We start from the raw sequence: 18,113 nt of genomic DNA, 5'->3' as shown, positions 1-18,113 counted from the left end.
GTTTTAGGCAAACATGGCAAAATGTACACACTGCAAGCAGAAGATAAAACTACTATTGTCAGACCTCGTTTCAAACTTGTCAAAGTTCAAGGTGGTATACTTTCAAAGACAGTTCCTAACAAATATAAGACAACTCCTGACGAATATGCTAAAGAAGTTGAAAATGACGACTAAGCAATTCTATACCATGCGTAAACTGTCATGTAAGGTGGCATGTATTCTTTACTTTGTCCCGTTGTTTGTGTATATCCTGAAACGAAATGTGTATGGTTTCCTTCTCCCTGCGTGTCATCCCAGTAACAAATTATAGCAAACTTAACGTCGTCTTTAACATCATATCCTTTACCTTTTGTCATTCCTGACCAATCCCAATATCTATGCTTATGCCAACCTGCTTGAGATGTACTTAAATCTATGTAATGACTGTGTGCAGGTAAATTTTCACCTGAAATCGTTTTACTTCCACCTGTTTCCTTTGAAGAGTTTGCACAATACAAAAACCCGTCGACTATTTGTTCCCATGCACCAACACCAAACATTACTTGAGGACCTCTTGCATCCATAGATGTATAAATAGAACCTACTGGGTTCATTAAATCAAACATATGAGATATTATAGGATTGTCTCTTTTGAACTTAAAATATAGTGCAACTATTTCAGGTTTCTTCTGGTTTGTGTCAGAATATTTTTTATAATATAATCTTATGTTTTCAGGGTAGGTACAGTCTTGACTATAATATTTATTTCTGTCATCTGTATAATAATATACTATTCTCGTTTTTTCTATTGCATTATATCTTTTATATCTATAATAATCTAAATATAATGTTAGTTTTTGTTCATCTACATGTGGTGTTCTGTCGTCATCTCCATAGTCATAATAATGTGGTGCCGGAGCTGGGTCAGGTAATATCATATCCACCATTTCATAAACTCTTAAATATTTCTTTTGTTCGTCTCCATATAAGTTTAAGTAGCAGTTGTTGTCTAATGGAACTTTAACTTGTGTACCATCATTCTTTTTATAGCTTACATACATTTTATTGTTATTTTTCGGAATGAGTTTATACCGTGTACCATTTTCTAAGGACTGTACCAACTGCCATCTAAAATATTTATTTTCTTCATTGACAGAAAAGTCACCAACAATAGTTTCAATATTTTTTGTTCCTATCAAACTTTGGTATATTTCATTGACATATGTTTTATCTGCTTTATTTTCAAGGCTAACGTTTAAGTCTGTTATTTCAGAAGATGTATGTGTATGTCCAACGTCACTTTTCCTGTTTAAGGTTTCTTGTAAGTTTGTAATATTTGCAATGGTATGTGTATGTCCAACGTCACTTTTCCTGTTTAAGGTTTCTTGTAAGTTTGTAATATTTGCAATGGTATGTGTATGTCCAACGTCACTTTTCCTGTTTAAGGTTTCTTGTAAGTTTGTAATATTTGCAATGGTATGTGTATGAGTCTTATCTGCTTTTGTCTCTAATGTTTCCTTAAGACTTGGTATTTGGTTAATATAATGTATATGAGTCTTTTTAGAATATTCGTTTTCAGCTCTTGTCACTTCACTTGACATTTTATTGTCAACATATGTTTTGTCTGCTAGTTCAGGATGAGTATGTTCTTTTGTTGCATAAGCATTGTTAGCTCTTTCTTCTTCTTTTGCTATTGCATCGTCTACATATTCTTTGTCAGCTTTGTTGTCAACATCTGCTTTCAAAAGAAGTTCATTTATAGGTTTCTCGTTTAAAGTTCCTTTTGTTGGATTTATACAGACAGTATTGTTCTTATTGTCTTGAAATAGAAACTCATCTGTCATTGGGTTTATTGTCAGTTTTAAGTCACCCCCTTTCAATGACTCAGATATCTTAGAATAGTTTGAAAAGTTTGTTGTGTTCTTATTTAGAGCTTGCATGTTTCGTACCGAAATGGCTAACAAAAAAAGTGACAGAAAACCTTAAATTGCGCGGCAATTTTAATTAAAAAAATAAACATTAATTTTTGTGATTGATATTATGCATTTTATTTATATTATATAAGATTTAAATTTAGGGGAAAAATTGGAAAAAAAATAAGATTGGAAGTCTTTAGGTAAGAAGGAAAAGGCAAGAGATATATAGTGTACCTATATACCTCTTGCCCTTTCATTCTAAGTAGAAATGGGAGAAACTTTGTCCGCATCATAAGTTATGCGGACAAAGTTTCTCCGATTTCTAATGGGAATTGCAGGCTATGAAGCACTGATAAAGTCTTTTCAGGGGGGTTATACCGTGATATTAGCCTTGTACCGAAAAAAGTGACGGGCAATGCCGTAAAATAATATTTTATTAAAAAATTTTTGGTGGAGAATTGGAAAATTTTTGTTGGAAAATTGGAAAATTTTCCTAATCATTTGGATATAACCTGGCATATTAGGGAGTTTTGTCAACAACTCAGTGCTGGGATCAAGATAGTTTGTAATCCAAAAGTAGAAACGTTCCTTGGTGTCTTGTTCTGGCTTCCTGCAAAATCTGTGATTTGCAGGATTCTTCTTAATATTGTCAGAAATTGCGCAAATCATGTCCATCGTCGTCAATTCTTCACCATTGATGTTAAAACGATTTCGATTACGGTAATTTCTTTTCTCTTGCAATTCTTTTTCTGCAGGAGTCAATTCACGAACATACTTATTATGTTTGAGAGCTTCTACAGAACAAGGGCAAAGACCGCAGGCGGCGGCAGCATTTTGAACCGTTCTTAATGATACTGATTCTTGCCATGCGCTAATAAATGAGTAGATAATGGCGTAGCGCATCATTGCAGCATTGCTGTTGAACTCTTGCTTCGGTGCCTTAATGTAATCTCTCAGATAATCCGTGAATTTGGACTTTAATCTTTTGGCAATGCCAACATCAAATACTTGTAAAATGTGTGTTGTATGTGCGGGAAGAACAATTAATTTGATGTTGGCACTTGCCAAAAGGAACAATGCCAGAGGATTCTCGCGGCTGGAGTGTCCATCACACACAATGAGAGCAGGCTTGTCACGTATATCTTCTGGCATTCTCTGGCGTTCAAAGTTAAGCCACTCGATGAAGAAAATGCAATACAATAAGAATACACTTCTGTTCACCCAGCCTTTTGGCGTAGAAGTAAACCAACAATGTCTTTCGCGCTGGAATACTTTCAGTTCTCTAGGTAGTTCTGGAAACAATAAGAATTACCGAAAAAGTGACAAAACATCAAAAACAGGGAGGGGGTCTCAATTTTTATTACTTATATTATTTTACAATATTTATATAAATACTCTTTATAATATATTTTACTATAAAATTATACCTCAAATTCAAATATTTAAAATATTATTTACATAATTATCTCAAAATTATATTTTTATATATTATTTTTCATATGTATAAATCATATAATCTATATCTATGCAAATCTCATCTAAATTTTTTTGAAACAAACCGCTACCATTTTATAATGGTCCATCTTAAATTCATCATAAATTCTGGTACATGTTAGTACCAGAGTCTTCAAATCTCAAACACTCTGGTACCAACATGTACCAGACGCGAGTTTCCAATGCCCTCGTACGATTTTCTATTAAGATCTTCTTGAATGAGAAGGTCTTCATAGAAACTCGTACGAGGGCTTCTCTTTTAAATACTCTGGTACCTGCTGGTATCGGAGTCGACTTTACAGCCCTTTCCCCAATTTTGAAGCTGGGGAAAGTTTTCAAGCAATGAAAGGGAAGCTCTCGCTATGAGGTGAAAATCTAGAATTTTTACCTCATAGCGAGTAATCCTTTGTTAATTGCTTGAAAACTTTCTTCAAATTATCAAAATTTCGAGGAAAGTTTCCTTGCTTCAAAGTAGAGATGGAGCCCTTTGAGCCACTGCATATAGGTCAGTGACTCAAAATACTCCATCTCTACTAGAAATCGCCAAAATTTGGGTCGCAATCTTTGAAATGCGACGCAAGTTTTGGCAATTTCGCGAGGGACTTGCTCCATTTGGTGCATAGATTCACACTCTATGCACCAGATGGAACAATTCTTTCGCTGACAGCGGGAAACTTTGTCTGAATAGTTTAACATTCAGACAAAGTTTTCCGCTGTCAGAGAGGGAATGGAAGGGTAAGAGATATATATTCATAATGTATACCTCTTACTCTTCCATTCCCTCAAGAAAGTTCAAAAACTTGGGTGCAATCAGTTCTGATTGCACCCAAGTTTTTGAACTTTATATAAGGAATTGTTGGCTATGATGTACTGATCATGAATCAGTACATCATAGCCAACAATTCCTTCGCAAACAGTGGGAAACTTTGTCTGAATAGTTTAACATTCAGACAAAATTTCCCGCTGTCAGGGAGGGAATTAGAGGGTGGGAGATATATAGATAGACTATAAATCTCTCACCCTTTAATTCCCTCAAGAAAGTTCAAAAACTTGGGTGCAATCAGTTCTGATTGCACCCAAGTTTTTGAACTTTATATAAGGAATTGTTGGCTATGATGTACTGATCATGAATCAGTACATCATAGCCAACAATTCCTTCGCAAACAGTGGGAAACTTTGTCTGAATAGTTTAACATTCAGACAAAATTTCCCGCTGTCAGGGAGGGAATTAGAGGGTGGGAGATATATAGATAGACTATAAATCTCTCACCCTTTAATTCCCTCAAGAAAGTTCAAAAACTTGGGTGCAATCAGAACTGATTGCACCCAAGTTTTTGAATTTTGTATAAGGAATTGTTGGCTATGATGTGGATAGCCGCTGCCAGACCAAATGAATTAACCGTTGTGAATAACGTTTCTGAATCTTTATTTAAAAAGATAAAATATCACGATTTTGGCTGCGTTAAAAATCAAAGAATTGATGTTTTTGTCAAAAATCTTTTAGAAGAAGTTGCACCCAATTACTTTTATCGTATTAAAAACGATTTACTTCAAACAGGTTTTATTCCTTCAATTAGAATTCGCGAGCCTCGATTGACAGATTATAAAACAAAATTGAAAAGAGAAGTTCAATCACGTTTATACCAAGTATTAAATTTTGTTCAGAATCAAGAAGCCAATTTGAATCCATTAAGATTTTTATTGGAAAATGCTGAAGAAAAACTTTCTCAAATAAATGAGAAGATACAAAATTCAATTACATATTTAAGATCGTTTGAAATTCCAAATGAATTGTTAGATACGTATATGTTAGAAATTAATGAATTTTGTTATAATTCTCCAGATTATATTTTAGAACATTTCGAAGAATTTTTAGAGGATTTCAAAGAAAAGAATAATTTAATAGACTAAAAAATTTATTATTTTTATTTATTGTGAATTTTAAATTGTCACTTTTTAAGTGTTACTCCCTATTGAAAGTGTCACTTTTTGGGTGTCACTTTTTCAGAAATTCTTATATACTCAATACACTTCTGTTCACCCAGCCTTTTGGCGTAGAAGTAAACCAACAATGTCTTTCGCGCTGGAATACTTTCAGTTCTCTAGGTAGTTCTGCAATACATGGGAGAACAAAGAGAGGTGGGACAGATTTGCCTGTCATTGAGCATCCGCATAAAGCTGTAATGTGCGGAAAGTTTGGAATTCCTTTGGCGATCATATGCTCTATCTCCTCAGGTAATGCAACTTTCTTCTTCTTAAATTTGTTTATGAATGTTTCATCGATACTAAAAATCAACTCCTCTGGAGTACTTTCGATTGTTTCACGATGTTTATCGTAGAATTCTTCGATAATTCTTGGTTCACACGCCATGTATCTTGATTCTTCAATCTCTTGGCATGCCTTAAGCTTGCAATGCAATTGCTGTAAAATATGGTTAACATAAGGTCTCGATACATCATCACCACCAAGAGTATTGATAACTTCTTCTGCAAGAGTAGGACAATTAATCTCAAGAAGGAATCTGTAACCATAATCTCTTCTGAGCTCTTTCAACTTGAACGCCTCGTCAATAATGTCAGCTGCTTCTAGAGCTTCACCTTTGTAAGCAGAATCTTCGATAATTTCTTTTAAAGTGAGCTGATCACGCTCGCATAGGTATGGATCTGCACCTGTTGTGCATGAAAAATAGCATGACTTCACTTTTGACAAAAAGTGACAGTATTTATGATGGTTTTGTCATTTATTTGTCAGATTTATAAATGGATAATAATGCTGTAAATCAGATATTAATTAAAAATATTTAAGATTTATGTTCAAATTGAAAAGCAAAATGATATTTTTTTAATTGAAAAACGTTAATATCTGATATTTTGAAGTTTTTAATATTTGTTAGTATCTTAAATTATTGAATGCATACGTTTTTTATGTTCTCAATTTTAAAAAAATTGTGAAGAATTTAGTTTTTTGGAGATGGATGTTTAATATTTGTGAGTGAGAATGCAAGCAGGAGTTTGGTACTTTAAGGCTAGGTTGAGATAGATTTCCCATTATATTATCTGTGAATATATTGTTTGAAAATTCAAGATATAAAAATATATTATCAAAAAATTTTATATTTTTAAATACAATAGGGTGGAAATATAGTACGATGAGATAGCAATGATATATTTTATAATGGGAGGTAATCTGAAGATAAGTAGCAAATTTTATGCGATTTTGATTGGGAGTTGGAGGGTGTGAGTACTATAGCATGTAATAGTATCTCACACCCTCCAATTCTTCCTATGGCGCCGAAAAATTTTTGGTGAAATGCGACGCCATTTCACCAAAAATTTTCGGCGCCATATAGAGAACTATAGTCTGCGAGGTACTGATTCTATCTATGTACCTCGCAGACCATAGTTCTCAGCCAAAATGTCAAAAATTTCGGAAATTCGAAATAATTTTTTTGAGAAAAATTTAACCGTTTAACATTGCCAAAAATCTAAAAAACTCACAATTTTTTTTAAATTGATAACCCTCAAACCGTTTTCAATCAATAATTTGAGAGTCTATATGATAATGTAAAAGTTAAAATATTCAAGTATTTAAGTATTTCTTTAAAATATTAAGTTTTTTATTTTTCCAACAAAATTCTAATATCAAATATTTTTATTTAACGATTAATTTTATTTATATTTTTATAGTTTTTTTTAAGAAAAAATATTGTTAGGGTTTTATGGATTTTCAATTAATATACAAGATAATTCATGAATGTATATATTTCCAAGTTTTTAAGGATGCAACACTTTACATTTGTAAACTGTCAAAAATGAAGTCACGCTATTTTTCATGCATTACAGGTATGGATCTGCACCGCCATGATTCCCTTTTTCCCAGTATAGACCTAATGCAGCTCTTTTAAGTGCAGTAGCAATGAGATTGGATGTTAAAGTTCCGAGATCTGGGTATTCTTCCTCCCATGCAAGCTTAGTTTGACTATATGTCATACCTTCGGCGCGACAATTGATGATAAACTTTTGTTGTCTACCAAGAAATTCGACTGTGAGAAATTCCATTTTTAATTTTAAACGAGCACTTGAGCCACGTTTTATCTGACTTCACCAGCCAAAAAGCCCCTGTACTAAGTGTCATGTTTTTGTTTATTTTAAAGTTTCTGCCATGTAATGGTTTACATTGCAAAATTTTTGAATACTTTACATCACCATAAAATGGCAGTACAAGGCTAGTTTATCGGTACAAGGCTCTTGAAATGACTTTATATAATCAGTACCTCATAGCCTACAATTCCCCTTATTAGACTTCCAAACTTTGAGTTAATGTAAAGACATTAACTCAAAGTTTGGAAAACTTCTCGTAAGAATCAATCGTCAAAAACCTCGATTGCAGTTATATTCATTGTGTTAAATTTGATTTATTTTGAAATTTTTATAAATTAAATTTTATATAACATAAAGCGTTATGAATTAGTATTTCCATATGAATTTTATCTCGAAAATAGTAATTCTGTACAGTTATATTTCGGTTAATTTTGGAAATTTCTAGGAATACTTTAAGATAGTATGATTATATATAACTCTGCCTTCATGATTTATTTTAGCTTTCGCGCAAATATCAGTTAACTTAACTCCATTATTTGATTTTGTGATGGCTTCACAAAGCCAATCAATATCAATCTCTTCTGGAGAATGTCTTCTCATCTAGAATATTTTTAATACTTTACATACAAACATTTTTATTTCTAAAGAACTTTTTAATTTTTTCTAGGATATATGAATGAAAATAGTTAGAACAAGATTTTGAAGCTCAAAACATTAAAAATTATTAAAGATTTGTATAATATGATTAAAAATGGGAAATAATATGAGGCAATATAAAGGAATATGAATATTAAATAAATATATCTAAATAGAAAGAATCAGAAAAATCAAATTATTGGCGCCAAAAATGTCACCTTTTTGGTGAGCCATTTCGGTATGAGATATTATTTAGAGCTTGCATAATGAGTTGTCGGTTGTGTTGTATTTCTCTCATAGACGCTGTTTCATTTGACATTTTTAAGTTAGTATACATATCAAGGGTACGGAGGCACTGCGTTCCACCTTACCCATTATATGTGAATTTGACACTTTACAAAACCGTTAACGTATATTTTACAACACTAACGACTTCACTAACGAATTCACCAACCACTTCACTAACGAACTCACTAATGTAAAAAATAAACGTTCTCACTTACAAAAGTATTGCAACTCCTCCCATTGCTGTGCTTCACATAACAGCTCATAATCTTCTGACTCACTTTCTTCTTCATATAGATCAAAATCACTGTCATAGTTTATACCTGTTAGTTTTGACAAAGCTAATGAAACACGCTTACCGTTTGTATCATATGCTTGTATAAACTTTCCATTATGCTTGTAGTCATAAATGCTTAAACTAACTTTACCCTTTCTCCCTCGTATCTGATAGAATGTATTTTCACGAGGAACGAAGAACAAGTTCTTGAACTCATGACCGTTGTAGTTTGTTATCTCAATAGTTTTCGTCATTTATATAAAAATAAAATAAAAAATAAAATAAAAATAAACTTAAAAAATTAAAAATTAATGATATCACCACTCCACGTATGAAAACATAGCACAAAAATAAATTTAGGTGAAGTGGTGAGATCTCACCTCTTTTTTCACCCGGTTTTTCACCCACTTGAATTCATTACTTTATAATTCTCTTCCTTGGTTTCTTTTTAGTTGCTTTCTTTACGTCCGTCTCCAACTTGACTGTCTTTCTTCTTCGTCCGTAATGATACCAGTTACTTCCACCAGTCAATGGGTCAAATGGTCTTTCGTAAGGGTTTCCATACATTCCATAAGGTCCATACGGAAGAACTGCTGGTGGAAGTTGTGGAGAAGAAACATTTTCTTTAGTTCCATCGACTCTATTTAAATGCATTGTTTCACCTTTCATCTGGTCATTAAAGTCTTTTGCATGTTTTGCAAACTCATCATCCTTTCCTAAAGCATTTTCTGACTCAGTCGCAACCAAATTGGATGCTTTATTTATGAGCCCTATTTTATTTAATCTTAACTTCTTTGCAACCCAGCCTCCAATCTTTCCTTTATTTGCATCTAATGTCTTTGAAACCCTTCCTCCACTCATTTTATTTACTGCGTCATAAGCTCCAAGTGCTTTTGCTCCAAATGCTAATGCTTTTGTTCCCATTGCGCCTAAAGCTGCCCAAACTACCATTTACACCATATTAAAATCATCTCTCTTCAATATTATCTCATAAAAGTTCTCGTTACTGGAGAAAGTCAATGAAACATAAGCGTTCTCACGTGCTTCGCCCTCACCGCTTTGCGGTCTATCTAACTTATTTCTTATATCATCTATACGCTTCAAAATGTCTGAACAATTGCTAACATCTTCTACAACAGTTATTTCATCATGAATGACCTTCAAGAACAAGCTCATTTAATATGCTATTAAAATCATCTCAATAATGAGTCCATCCTTTCCATCTTTAGGTAGCACAACATCTTTCATTGAAGAAGGTTCGACAAGTCTTATGTTAAACTTACTGACAAAGTTTGTTATACTATAATGCTTCGGCGGCGAATACATGTAGTTTGAAAGACATAATATAGATTCTTCAGCAAATTCACTTATACTGGATTTTATAACAATGTTCTCACGAGACCAAATACCACCAATTGACAATCTTGTAATCAATCCTGCTGAACCTTCTACTGTAAACGTCGATGGTAACATTCCACGAAGGTCATCTATTGACATCGTTGAGTCACTGAATTTAAATATTTTCTTAAAGCAATCGTCATTATCTAACCATGCAATAGCTTTGAAGTTTTCATTAGAATATACATCTGCTTCATTAAATGTAAAACCTGACTTCTTTGCAGAGACGACTTTAAAATCTATTGAGTTTGTTTCAAAATTATATGCTATGGTAACTTCAGAAGGTAATGGATGTCCTTCCGCAGTCAGTTGTTCTCTCACTACCGTTTGAAGCTTTGTGTTAAAAACTTTCATGTCATCTCCTGTATCTAAGTTCACATACACAGCAACAGGAAAACTATCTTGCTTCTTTGTTTCATCATTATATCTCAAAACATTAAAGTTCTTCAATAATATTGTTCTTCCTGCTGGAATACTTCGAACCTGTCTGATTTCAATAGCTTTCTCACCTCCTACATACTCTACCCAGTGTCTTGGATATTCATAAGTATACTGACTTTCTTGAATTTTGGTTGGTTTCATCATAACGTGTTCATAGTATATCTTTATACTCTTGTCAGTTAGACTCGGTGCTATGTTCTGAATATTTCTGACTTGCATTTTTAATGGAGATAAAATGAAGCATTTAATACATGATGTAGATGAAGACATGAATGAAACTACAGACAAACTTAACTCTTCTCTTATTCTTCCTTTCAGTAAGGACTATGAGTTCTGTTCAAATGGTGTTTATTTCTATTGTGGAAAGATGGGGTCAGGAAAGACATTTAACCTCATTCGTCATATACTCATAACAGAACGTTTAGGAAACGACTCTTACTATGACCAAATCATTATATCAGCAACTTCAGACTCTATGGACTCAACAGCGAAAACATTTATGTCAAAAGTTCAAGCCTCTGTCGTTAAAGTTCCAGACAGTGAACTCATTGAATTTCTTCAACGTTACATTCGACGTAAGAGAAAATATTATGCCATCGTTGAATTTATACAGTCAGGAATGCAAAAGACTTCAGAAGAGATGGAAAGAATTATTGACAAACACCACTTACGTCAATACTCAGGAGTTTACGATATGAAACGACTGACAAACTACATTCTATCAAAACTTTCAAAATACCCCTTCAAAAAGTATCCTTCAAACACTCTGCTCGTTTGTGACGACTTCGCCGGAAAAGGTTTAGTGTCAAAACCTGACTCACCATTAGCTAACATCATAACTAAAGTCAGACATTACCATTTAACTGTAGCAATACTTATGCAAACATGGCGTTTTTTGCTTTAAACATAAAACGTCTCATAACTGACTTCGTTATCTTTCAAGGTTTCTCACGTTATGATATTGAACTCATTTGGAAACAGTCAGGTATAACATTACCTTTTGAAGAAATTTGGGAAGCATATAAGTCTCTCATCTCTCCTCGTTCATACCTTGAGATTCATATCATGACTAATACCATTAAAGTCAAAAATATTCCATGGGAACGACCAACATTGTTTTAAATTTAACCTTCAATTGACTGATGGTAAACAAATTCCATGCATCTCTGTCGCCATTTCTGTTAATATTTTTGCTGTCATTCATATCATCCACTTCCCCATCCGTTAGCTTTTGAGGATATGCGTTAGAATAGCTGTTCTTAAATGAAGGCTTTTCACCTTTGAGAGCATAAACTCTATAACTTTCTGCATACTTTATGTTTGAACCTCCTGAGCCATCATTGACATAAATTTTTATAGGCTTCCACCCTTTGTTCATGTTCCTGCTTCTTCCCTTAGCTCTTTTGTTCAGTAGTTCTACATCTTTATACACAGCTCCTGTCTCAGTGAATTCAACAATATTTTCATTCGTTAGCTTTACATTCAAACCCTTGTCGAGTATATTGTTCATTTCATACATATAAAAGGTTTTTATTCTATATGAAATGAGAAGCAAATCCATCTTAGCTGGTGCCGTTAATGTTCCAATTGAACCAACATCAAATGTTGACTCACGAACGACAAACAATATTGTCATAAAGAACTATAGTTCAGAGTGTTTGAAAGAAAAAGAACCAGAGCTGAAATCCGTGAATTTAAACTCAGCTTCAAACGCTAACGCTACATCAGATGTTAAGTTAGAGTATCCACCACTGGACCAAATTCTTTCAAGAGAAGCCAACGACAACCCTTACACAAATGTTCAAACAAATCCTTCAGATAACGTAGACCATTACCTTCTTCAGTTATACCAAACAATTTTACTCAAAGACGATAAGAAGCTTTTGATAAATCTTATAAGTAAGAACCAAATAATTCTAACAAAGGAGGACCTTGAAAATGTTATATCACGAATAACAGGAAACAATGTGTCATTGACTATCTCGACCCTGAAATCGAATGCTGTGGTCAAACTCCACTATTCATGAAAATAGGTAACATCCGCATCATTGAAACACCAGGAACTACAGGAGTTGAGTTTAAGTATAAATATTCGAACGAGTATACAAAACTTTCAACAGAATATAAGCTTTGTTTGAAATATGTTTTAGTAAATTAAAGCAACTTATAGTATCTATCCAAAACTTCTTCAACAGTATCGAACTCATCTTCATAATGCAAACCTAATCTTATTGACTTGGTGCAGTTTTCACTAACACAATATTTTTCTGTTCTCTTGACTGACATAACTAACTCATTTGTTTCATCAAACAGCAACAACCAAAGTTCATGACCTAATACATAACATTCATACTTTATATTTTTAGCTCTGAGTTCTCTTGTAAGCTGTTGCATTTAATATTTTCTAAAAAGTCAACTTCAACAGTCATTCGCACTGGTGCCTTCAGTTCTACAGGCTCTCCTTGAAAGTCAACAAGTCTGAATTGCATGTCTTTCAAATTATGAGGACTAATGCGAACCCATTTACCTAAATGAGTTGCTATGACAGGAACGTTTGGAATGAACATTGAATTGACTGCATAACAGAAGGATTTATATTCTACTGAACCTTTACTATTAACTCCTGAAATACCTGTGACATTAGCTATTTTTGACTCAATGTACAAACAATTACCATAACATACGTATGGAACAGATTTCATCTCAATCGTTTTGTCAACACTTTTCAAAGGAAATGTCATATGGTATGCTCCCAAAAGAAGTTGTACTCTATGACTCATTCTTGGTATCTTAAACTCCTTCGCATAACTGAACTTCAAAACTCCTGCAATAAGTTTAACATTCATTAAGTTTTCTTCGTTATCCTTGTTTATTGTAGTATTTATGAGAGCATTTAACACTCCAGCTAATGTTTCCATCTTATATTCTACATTATTGTGAAATCTTATTTCGTGCTTCTTTCCATCTATTTCAAGCTCCATGAAATCTGTTTCATCTGTTATAACGAATGAAGCGATAGTATTGAAGTCAACCATTCTGAATGCAAGTGGCTCATTCTGTAGACCTAAGTTTGTTTGTAGCTTTACTGTCCCGTATTCGTTTGGGTCTGTACTTTGCAAATAGAACAACATTTTATTCTCATTAAAATATGAGTATAGCTGCATATGCGTATGAAGCTGACAGAGCTAAACGTTTATATTTTGGTCAATACTCTCTCACACTTACTGACAAATATATTGTTATCAGTGATGGAAATACCGAGAAATACATAACATGGAAGGACTATGAAAAGTTTGACCCTATTTTAACTCCATGTACTATGCCATTCATTGTAAATGGTGAAGTTGTCATGAAGAACGACACAACAGTATATAAGTCTGTATATGAAGCGTTAGAATATATGTTGAATTATAATCCCGAAAGATTTGACCCAAGCACTACACCATGTGCAATGCCTTTTATTAAGGACGGTGAAATCGTAAGAGTTCCGGATTCAACGGTTTACACAGCTGTTCAAAACAGTTTACAAAACATTTTAGCGAATATCTTTAATTCAGAAACTACAGAAATAAAATTACCATATATAACAGATGCTAAAGAAATTAAATCAAAAACGACAACATTATTTACGTCACTTAATGATTTAATGACTTATATCATTAATATCCTGCACCACTACAGCATTTGATCCAAACTCGACGGTTTGCAGTGTACCTTTCATAAATGACAGTGACAGTTCATTAATTACTTTAAGGGATTCGACAGTAAATGAATCATTAAAGGCTCATTAATGAAAATCATTGATTTTAATCATTCATGAATACATATAATTCATTCATTAATGTTTCATATGCTTCTAAAGAAGGTGAGCCAAAAACTATCGATAAAGCGGTGTATGAAATAAAAGCATCAACGACGAAATTGAATTCGTTAACTTTTGACGGTGATAGTTTCGTTAATGACATAACATCGGGGAAAACAATTTTAACGAAAGAATACTTAAAATCTCATGTTAGTGAGTTCGTTGAAATTGAAAAAGAAGGTGGAATTAAGTTCGATCCACTGAATTTCATTTTCAGCTTAGCGAATGCGGGTATTAATTTTGCTGAATGGACAACTATACAGAGTGAAATAAATGCAATATGGACGTTTTTGGGGTCAAAAGCGGGAATGGGTGAGCTTGTAAATGCTGCAAGAACATTAGGTGAAACAGGAAATTTTGTAGATGGTTTTAAAAGACTTGTTTCAAATGTTTTAACAAACACAAAGAAATTATTTAGATATACCATACATAACGGTCAGATTTTCGAACAGATAGCAACAAACCCTCCGGTTATGACTGCGTTGATGATGGTTAGAGATATAAAACCACGTAACGACGGGAACGAAGAAGAGAAGAAACCAGAGGATACTGGTCGGGTTATTCGAGACATTAAAAACGTGTATCCTGAAGTTATTGATTTATTTAGAGGAGTTAATGATTCAATTTCAAAACATTCTATAACCCTCGATGAAGAGAATAAATTAACAGATTATATATTCGTCATTATTGCAGAACTAATGAAGAGAATAAATGAAAAAGGAATTGGTGATATCATTAATGTCAGCGATGTAATGATGAAAAGAAATTTTGACTCATTATTTACAAAACCGAAAACAGAATATAGTCTTTATGACGTAATTACCGAATTAATGAAAAAGATTAATGATAATAAGAGTTCTGGCGGAAGAGTTGAATTAGAAGTGAATGATGTTAATGAGAAATTAGCCGAAAAAGCAGACAAAAATGAGCTTTTAGCTCTGAGTGATAAAGTCAAGAACCACGTTCATTATATAACTTCAGACGAACAGATTATAACGGACTACCATGGATATTTAACACGAAGTGATGAAGTGAAGACGGAAGACCCCAATGAAAGAAGATATAAATACATTCGTGCTAAAGGTTATGACATAAGCTGTACTGTACAGTATGACACAAGTAAAGCACCAGAAGCATTTAGTTATAACGATGAAATTTATGCCTCTACTTTCTCTGTTAAAGGTGTATTAGTTGAACCAAGATTTACTTTGAGAGTTAAGTCAAAAATAACTTTTGAAGATGCTATTAAAAGTAAAGCTGACAAAGATGAACTCGAAGCAATGAACAAAGTTTTGAAATCTCATAAACACAATATCTCCGATATAAATGAACTTCAAGCTACATTAGACAGTAAAGCCGACAAGAACCATACAAACGAATCCTTCACTACTATTAGAGCAGACGATGTAATATTGAACTATACCCTTGGTTCAAGTGCACCTTTAGAGAATCCAAGTACAAGCGTAAAAGATACACTAAACTCCTTAAATAACAAATGTATGAACATTGAAGGTCATGTCAGAAACTTTGAAACACATGAACTACCAGCAATGTTAGATAAGAAAGCAGACAAAAATCATACACATAACTCCTTCTCAACTGTTAGAGCAGACGACATAATACTGAACTTTGACCTTGGTTCAAGTGCACCTTTAGAGAATCCAAGTACAAGCGTAAAAGATACTCTTAACAATTTAGATAAGAGTTGCAGGAATATCGAAGATCATGCCAGAAACTTTGAAACACATGAACTACCAACAATGTTAGATAAGAAAGCAGACAAAACTTATGTGGATGCAGAACTAACAAAGAAATTTTCGAAACCAGATACAATGACATTTACAACAGAAATTATAAATGGTGAACCAGCAACTCCATTTGAATTTGTTAGAGGTCTTCAACCAGATACTTTTGAATTTTTCTTGGATAATTCTATTGAACTAACATTACATTATAAAAGTGAAACAAATGCAACATTTCATCCGGGAGATACATTCCAAATGGTATTTAATGACATAAGTTCTTTAGAATATGTTTATAGAGTTATGAGCATATATGATTTAATATATCCTATAGGAGCTGTTTATACGTCTATGAATCCAATAAATCCAAACACTTTATTTGGTGGTAGATGGTATGAAATAGTTGACAGTTTTCCATTCTACACTAATACGCAGTCAATGAAGATGGGAGGTTCAAAGAAAATAGGTATTGAAAACCTTCCTTCACATATGCATAGGTTCAGTGGAAGAACATCTGTGGAAGGAAACCATTCACATTCAATAACAAAAAGAGGTTATATAAATCTTGCAGCGGGTTCGAATAGACAGGGAATGAACAGATATGATATCACAACTGACCCCAAAGATGTTAGCACAGGTATTTTCTGTGGAACTGCAGGAAATCATACACATGTTGTAGCTGGTATTACAGACCCAGCAGGTAATGGAAAAGATTATATGCCTCCTTATATAACAATGCACGCTTGGATACGAGTTGGTTAAAATCTTTAACTTTACATAAATGAGCTTGAAAGAAGTATTCGAACAACATCCATGGAGGTCATTTAAGAAGTTCAATGAAGCAGCAAAAAGTTGGGGATTTACTAACAGAGCTGAAGTGAAAAGGTTCTTTAACAAAAATGTTGTACATCAAACAAAAATAAACCCTTACGACTACTTTTTACCAATTTACTCCAACACTCCCGACGCATACCAATTTGACACTCTCATTCAAAGCAGAAAAGGAGGACATAAACCATTCCTCATCTTCATAAATGTTAACACTCGCAAAGCTTTTGCGTATATAATGAGAAATAAAGGAACTCGTGAAGTGTTAAGAGTTTTACAAAAGTTTGTAGCAGAACATAACCCAAGTACTTTAACATCAGACCAAGACAGTGCATACCTCAGCAATGAAATCACAGAATTTCTCATTAAGCATAACATAACTCACTACACCACTGAAGACCATAACCATAACATACTCGGCATCATAAACCGCTTCATAAGGACTCTCAGAGATTTAAACCAAGAGCGAGACTTTACCGAAGAAACAATGAAACATTTTCTCGAAGTATATAATTCCTCAACACATTCTACAACAGGACATACACCAAATTCAATGACACAACAACAAGAAGAAAAGTATATACAAAAGAAACGAAGCCAAACACAAAATATCAGAAATTCAACACAATTTACCCTCATTCCTGGTACAAAAGTTCGTGTAGTTCTTGACGACAAACCATTGACAAAGAAACGTTTAAGGTTAAGTCGAAATTATTATATCGTAGACTCTACACAAGGTAATGGATATCTTATAAAAGCTGCTGACGACTCCATAGCATTTTACCCTCGTCATAAATTAGTTGAAAGTAGTAATGGCAAACTTGCTGAAACCATTGACGAAGCAAAGCGAGGAGTGGTTATTGAAATACTTGACTACAACATAAACGATGACACTTATAAAGTAAGATATGAAGGAGGCGTTGAAGATGTTATACCATCTAAGAACTTGAGAGAGTCAAAGCCAACTCATCTGGGACCATTAGAGCGGGAGTACTGGAAAGACAAAAATATGCCAGAAAGAATAAGAAAATTCTTCTAAACTTTTTCATTAGATGTAAATCAGACATGAATGAGAACAGTCATGTATTATTAATGTTTTCATAAATTTACACCAAAAATAATGTTTAGGTGAAGAGGTGAGATCTCACCCGTTT

General features: G+C 33.4%; 7 protein-coding genes and 2 pseudogenes across 9 annotated transcripts, besides 4 other annotated features; 4 read left to right on the top strand and 5 right to left on the bottom strand.

Moving 5' to 3' along the window:
• Window positions 1-1,919: part of a mobile genetic element that runs on past the window's edge.
• On the bottom strand, window positions 171-1,919 carry TVAGG3_0441960 (phage tail repeat-like family; the record flags this gene model as incomplete). The annotated part of the gene is made up of 1 exon (XM_051234237.1): window positions 171-1,919. The coding sequence occupies one exon, from the start codon at window positions 1,917-1,919 to the stop codon at window positions 171-173; it is 1,749 nt and encodes a 582-aa protein (XP_051103967.1).
• A 185-nt stretch (window positions 1,920-2,104) lies between these two features.
• Window positions 2,105-2,249: a mobile genetic element.
• A 187-nt stretch (window positions 2,250-2,436) lies between these two features.
• TVAGG3_0441930 (DDE endonuclease family) lies at window positions 2,437-3,047 on the bottom strand (the record flags this gene model as incomplete). The annotated part of the gene is made up of 1 exon (XM_001288051.1): window positions 2,437-3,047. A coding segment is annotated over one exon (611 nt), but the record flags the coding sequence as incomplete, so codon positions are not given.
• A 143-nt stretch (window positions 3,048-3,190) lies between these two features.
• Window positions 3,191-5,413: a mobile genetic element.
• A 1,813-nt stretch (window positions 5,414-7,226) lies between these two features.
• Window positions 7,227-7,448, bottom strand: TVAGG3_0441910 (uncharacterized protein; the record flags this gene model as incomplete). Its single annotated transcript, XM_001300575.1, has 1 exon — window positions 7,227-7,448. The coding sequence occupies one exon, from the start codon at window positions 7,446-7,448 to the stop codon at window positions 7,227-7,229; it is 222 nt and encodes a 73-aa protein (XP_001300576.1).
• Window positions 7,449-8,450: 1,002 nt separating this feature from the next.
• Window positions 8,451-18,113: part of a mobile genetic element that runs on past the window's edge.
• On the bottom strand, window positions 9,865-10,185 carry TVAGG3_0441900 (uncharacterized protein; the record flags this gene model as incomplete). The annotated part of the gene is made up of 1 exon (XM_051234236.1): window positions 9,865-10,185. One exon carries the CDS (start codon window positions 10,183-10,185, stop codon window positions 9,865-9,867), a length of 321 nt encoding a protein of 106 aa, XP_051103966.1.
• On the top strand, window positions 10,796-11,649 carry TVAGG3_0441890 (annotated as a pseudogene). The gene has a single exon. A coding segment is annotated over exon 1 (854 nt).
• On the top strand, window positions 12,072-12,554 carry TVAGG3_0441880 (uncharacterized protein; the record flags this gene model as incomplete). The annotated part of the gene is made up of 1 exon (XM_051234235.1): window positions 12,072-12,554. The coding sequence occupies one exon, from the start codon at window positions 12,072-12,074 to the stop codon at window positions 12,552-12,554; it is 483 nt and encodes a 160-aa protein (XP_051103965.1).
• TVAGG3_0441870 (uncharacterized protein) lies at window positions 12,882-13,658 on the bottom strand (the record flags this gene model as incomplete). The annotated part of the gene is made up of 1 exon (XM_051234234.1): window positions 12,882-13,658. One exon carries the CDS (start codon window positions 13,656-13,658, stop codon window positions 12,882-12,884), a length of 777 nt encoding a protein of 258 aa, XP_051103964.1.
• TVAGG3_0441860 lies at window positions 13,676-16,893 on the top strand (annotated as a pseudogene). The gene has a single exon. A coding segment is annotated over exon 1 (3,218 nt).
• On the top strand, window positions 16,913-17,998 carry TVAGG3_0441850 (integrase core domain containing protein family; the record flags this gene model as incomplete). Its single annotated transcript, XM_051234233.1, has 1 exon — window positions 16,913-17,998. One exon carries the CDS (start codon window positions 16,913-16,915, stop codon window positions 17,996-17,998), a length of 1,086 nt encoding a protein of 361 aa, XP_051103963.1.

The sequence above is a fragment of the Trichomonas vaginalis genome, chromosome V, assembly GCF_026262505.1.
Source record: "Trichomonas vaginalis G3 chromosome V, whole genome shotgun sequence".
NCBI lineage: Eukaryota > Parabasalia > Trichomonadida > Trichomonadidae > Trichomonas > Trichomonas vaginalis.
This window is presented reverse-complemented; position numbering and strand designations above follow the sequence as displayed.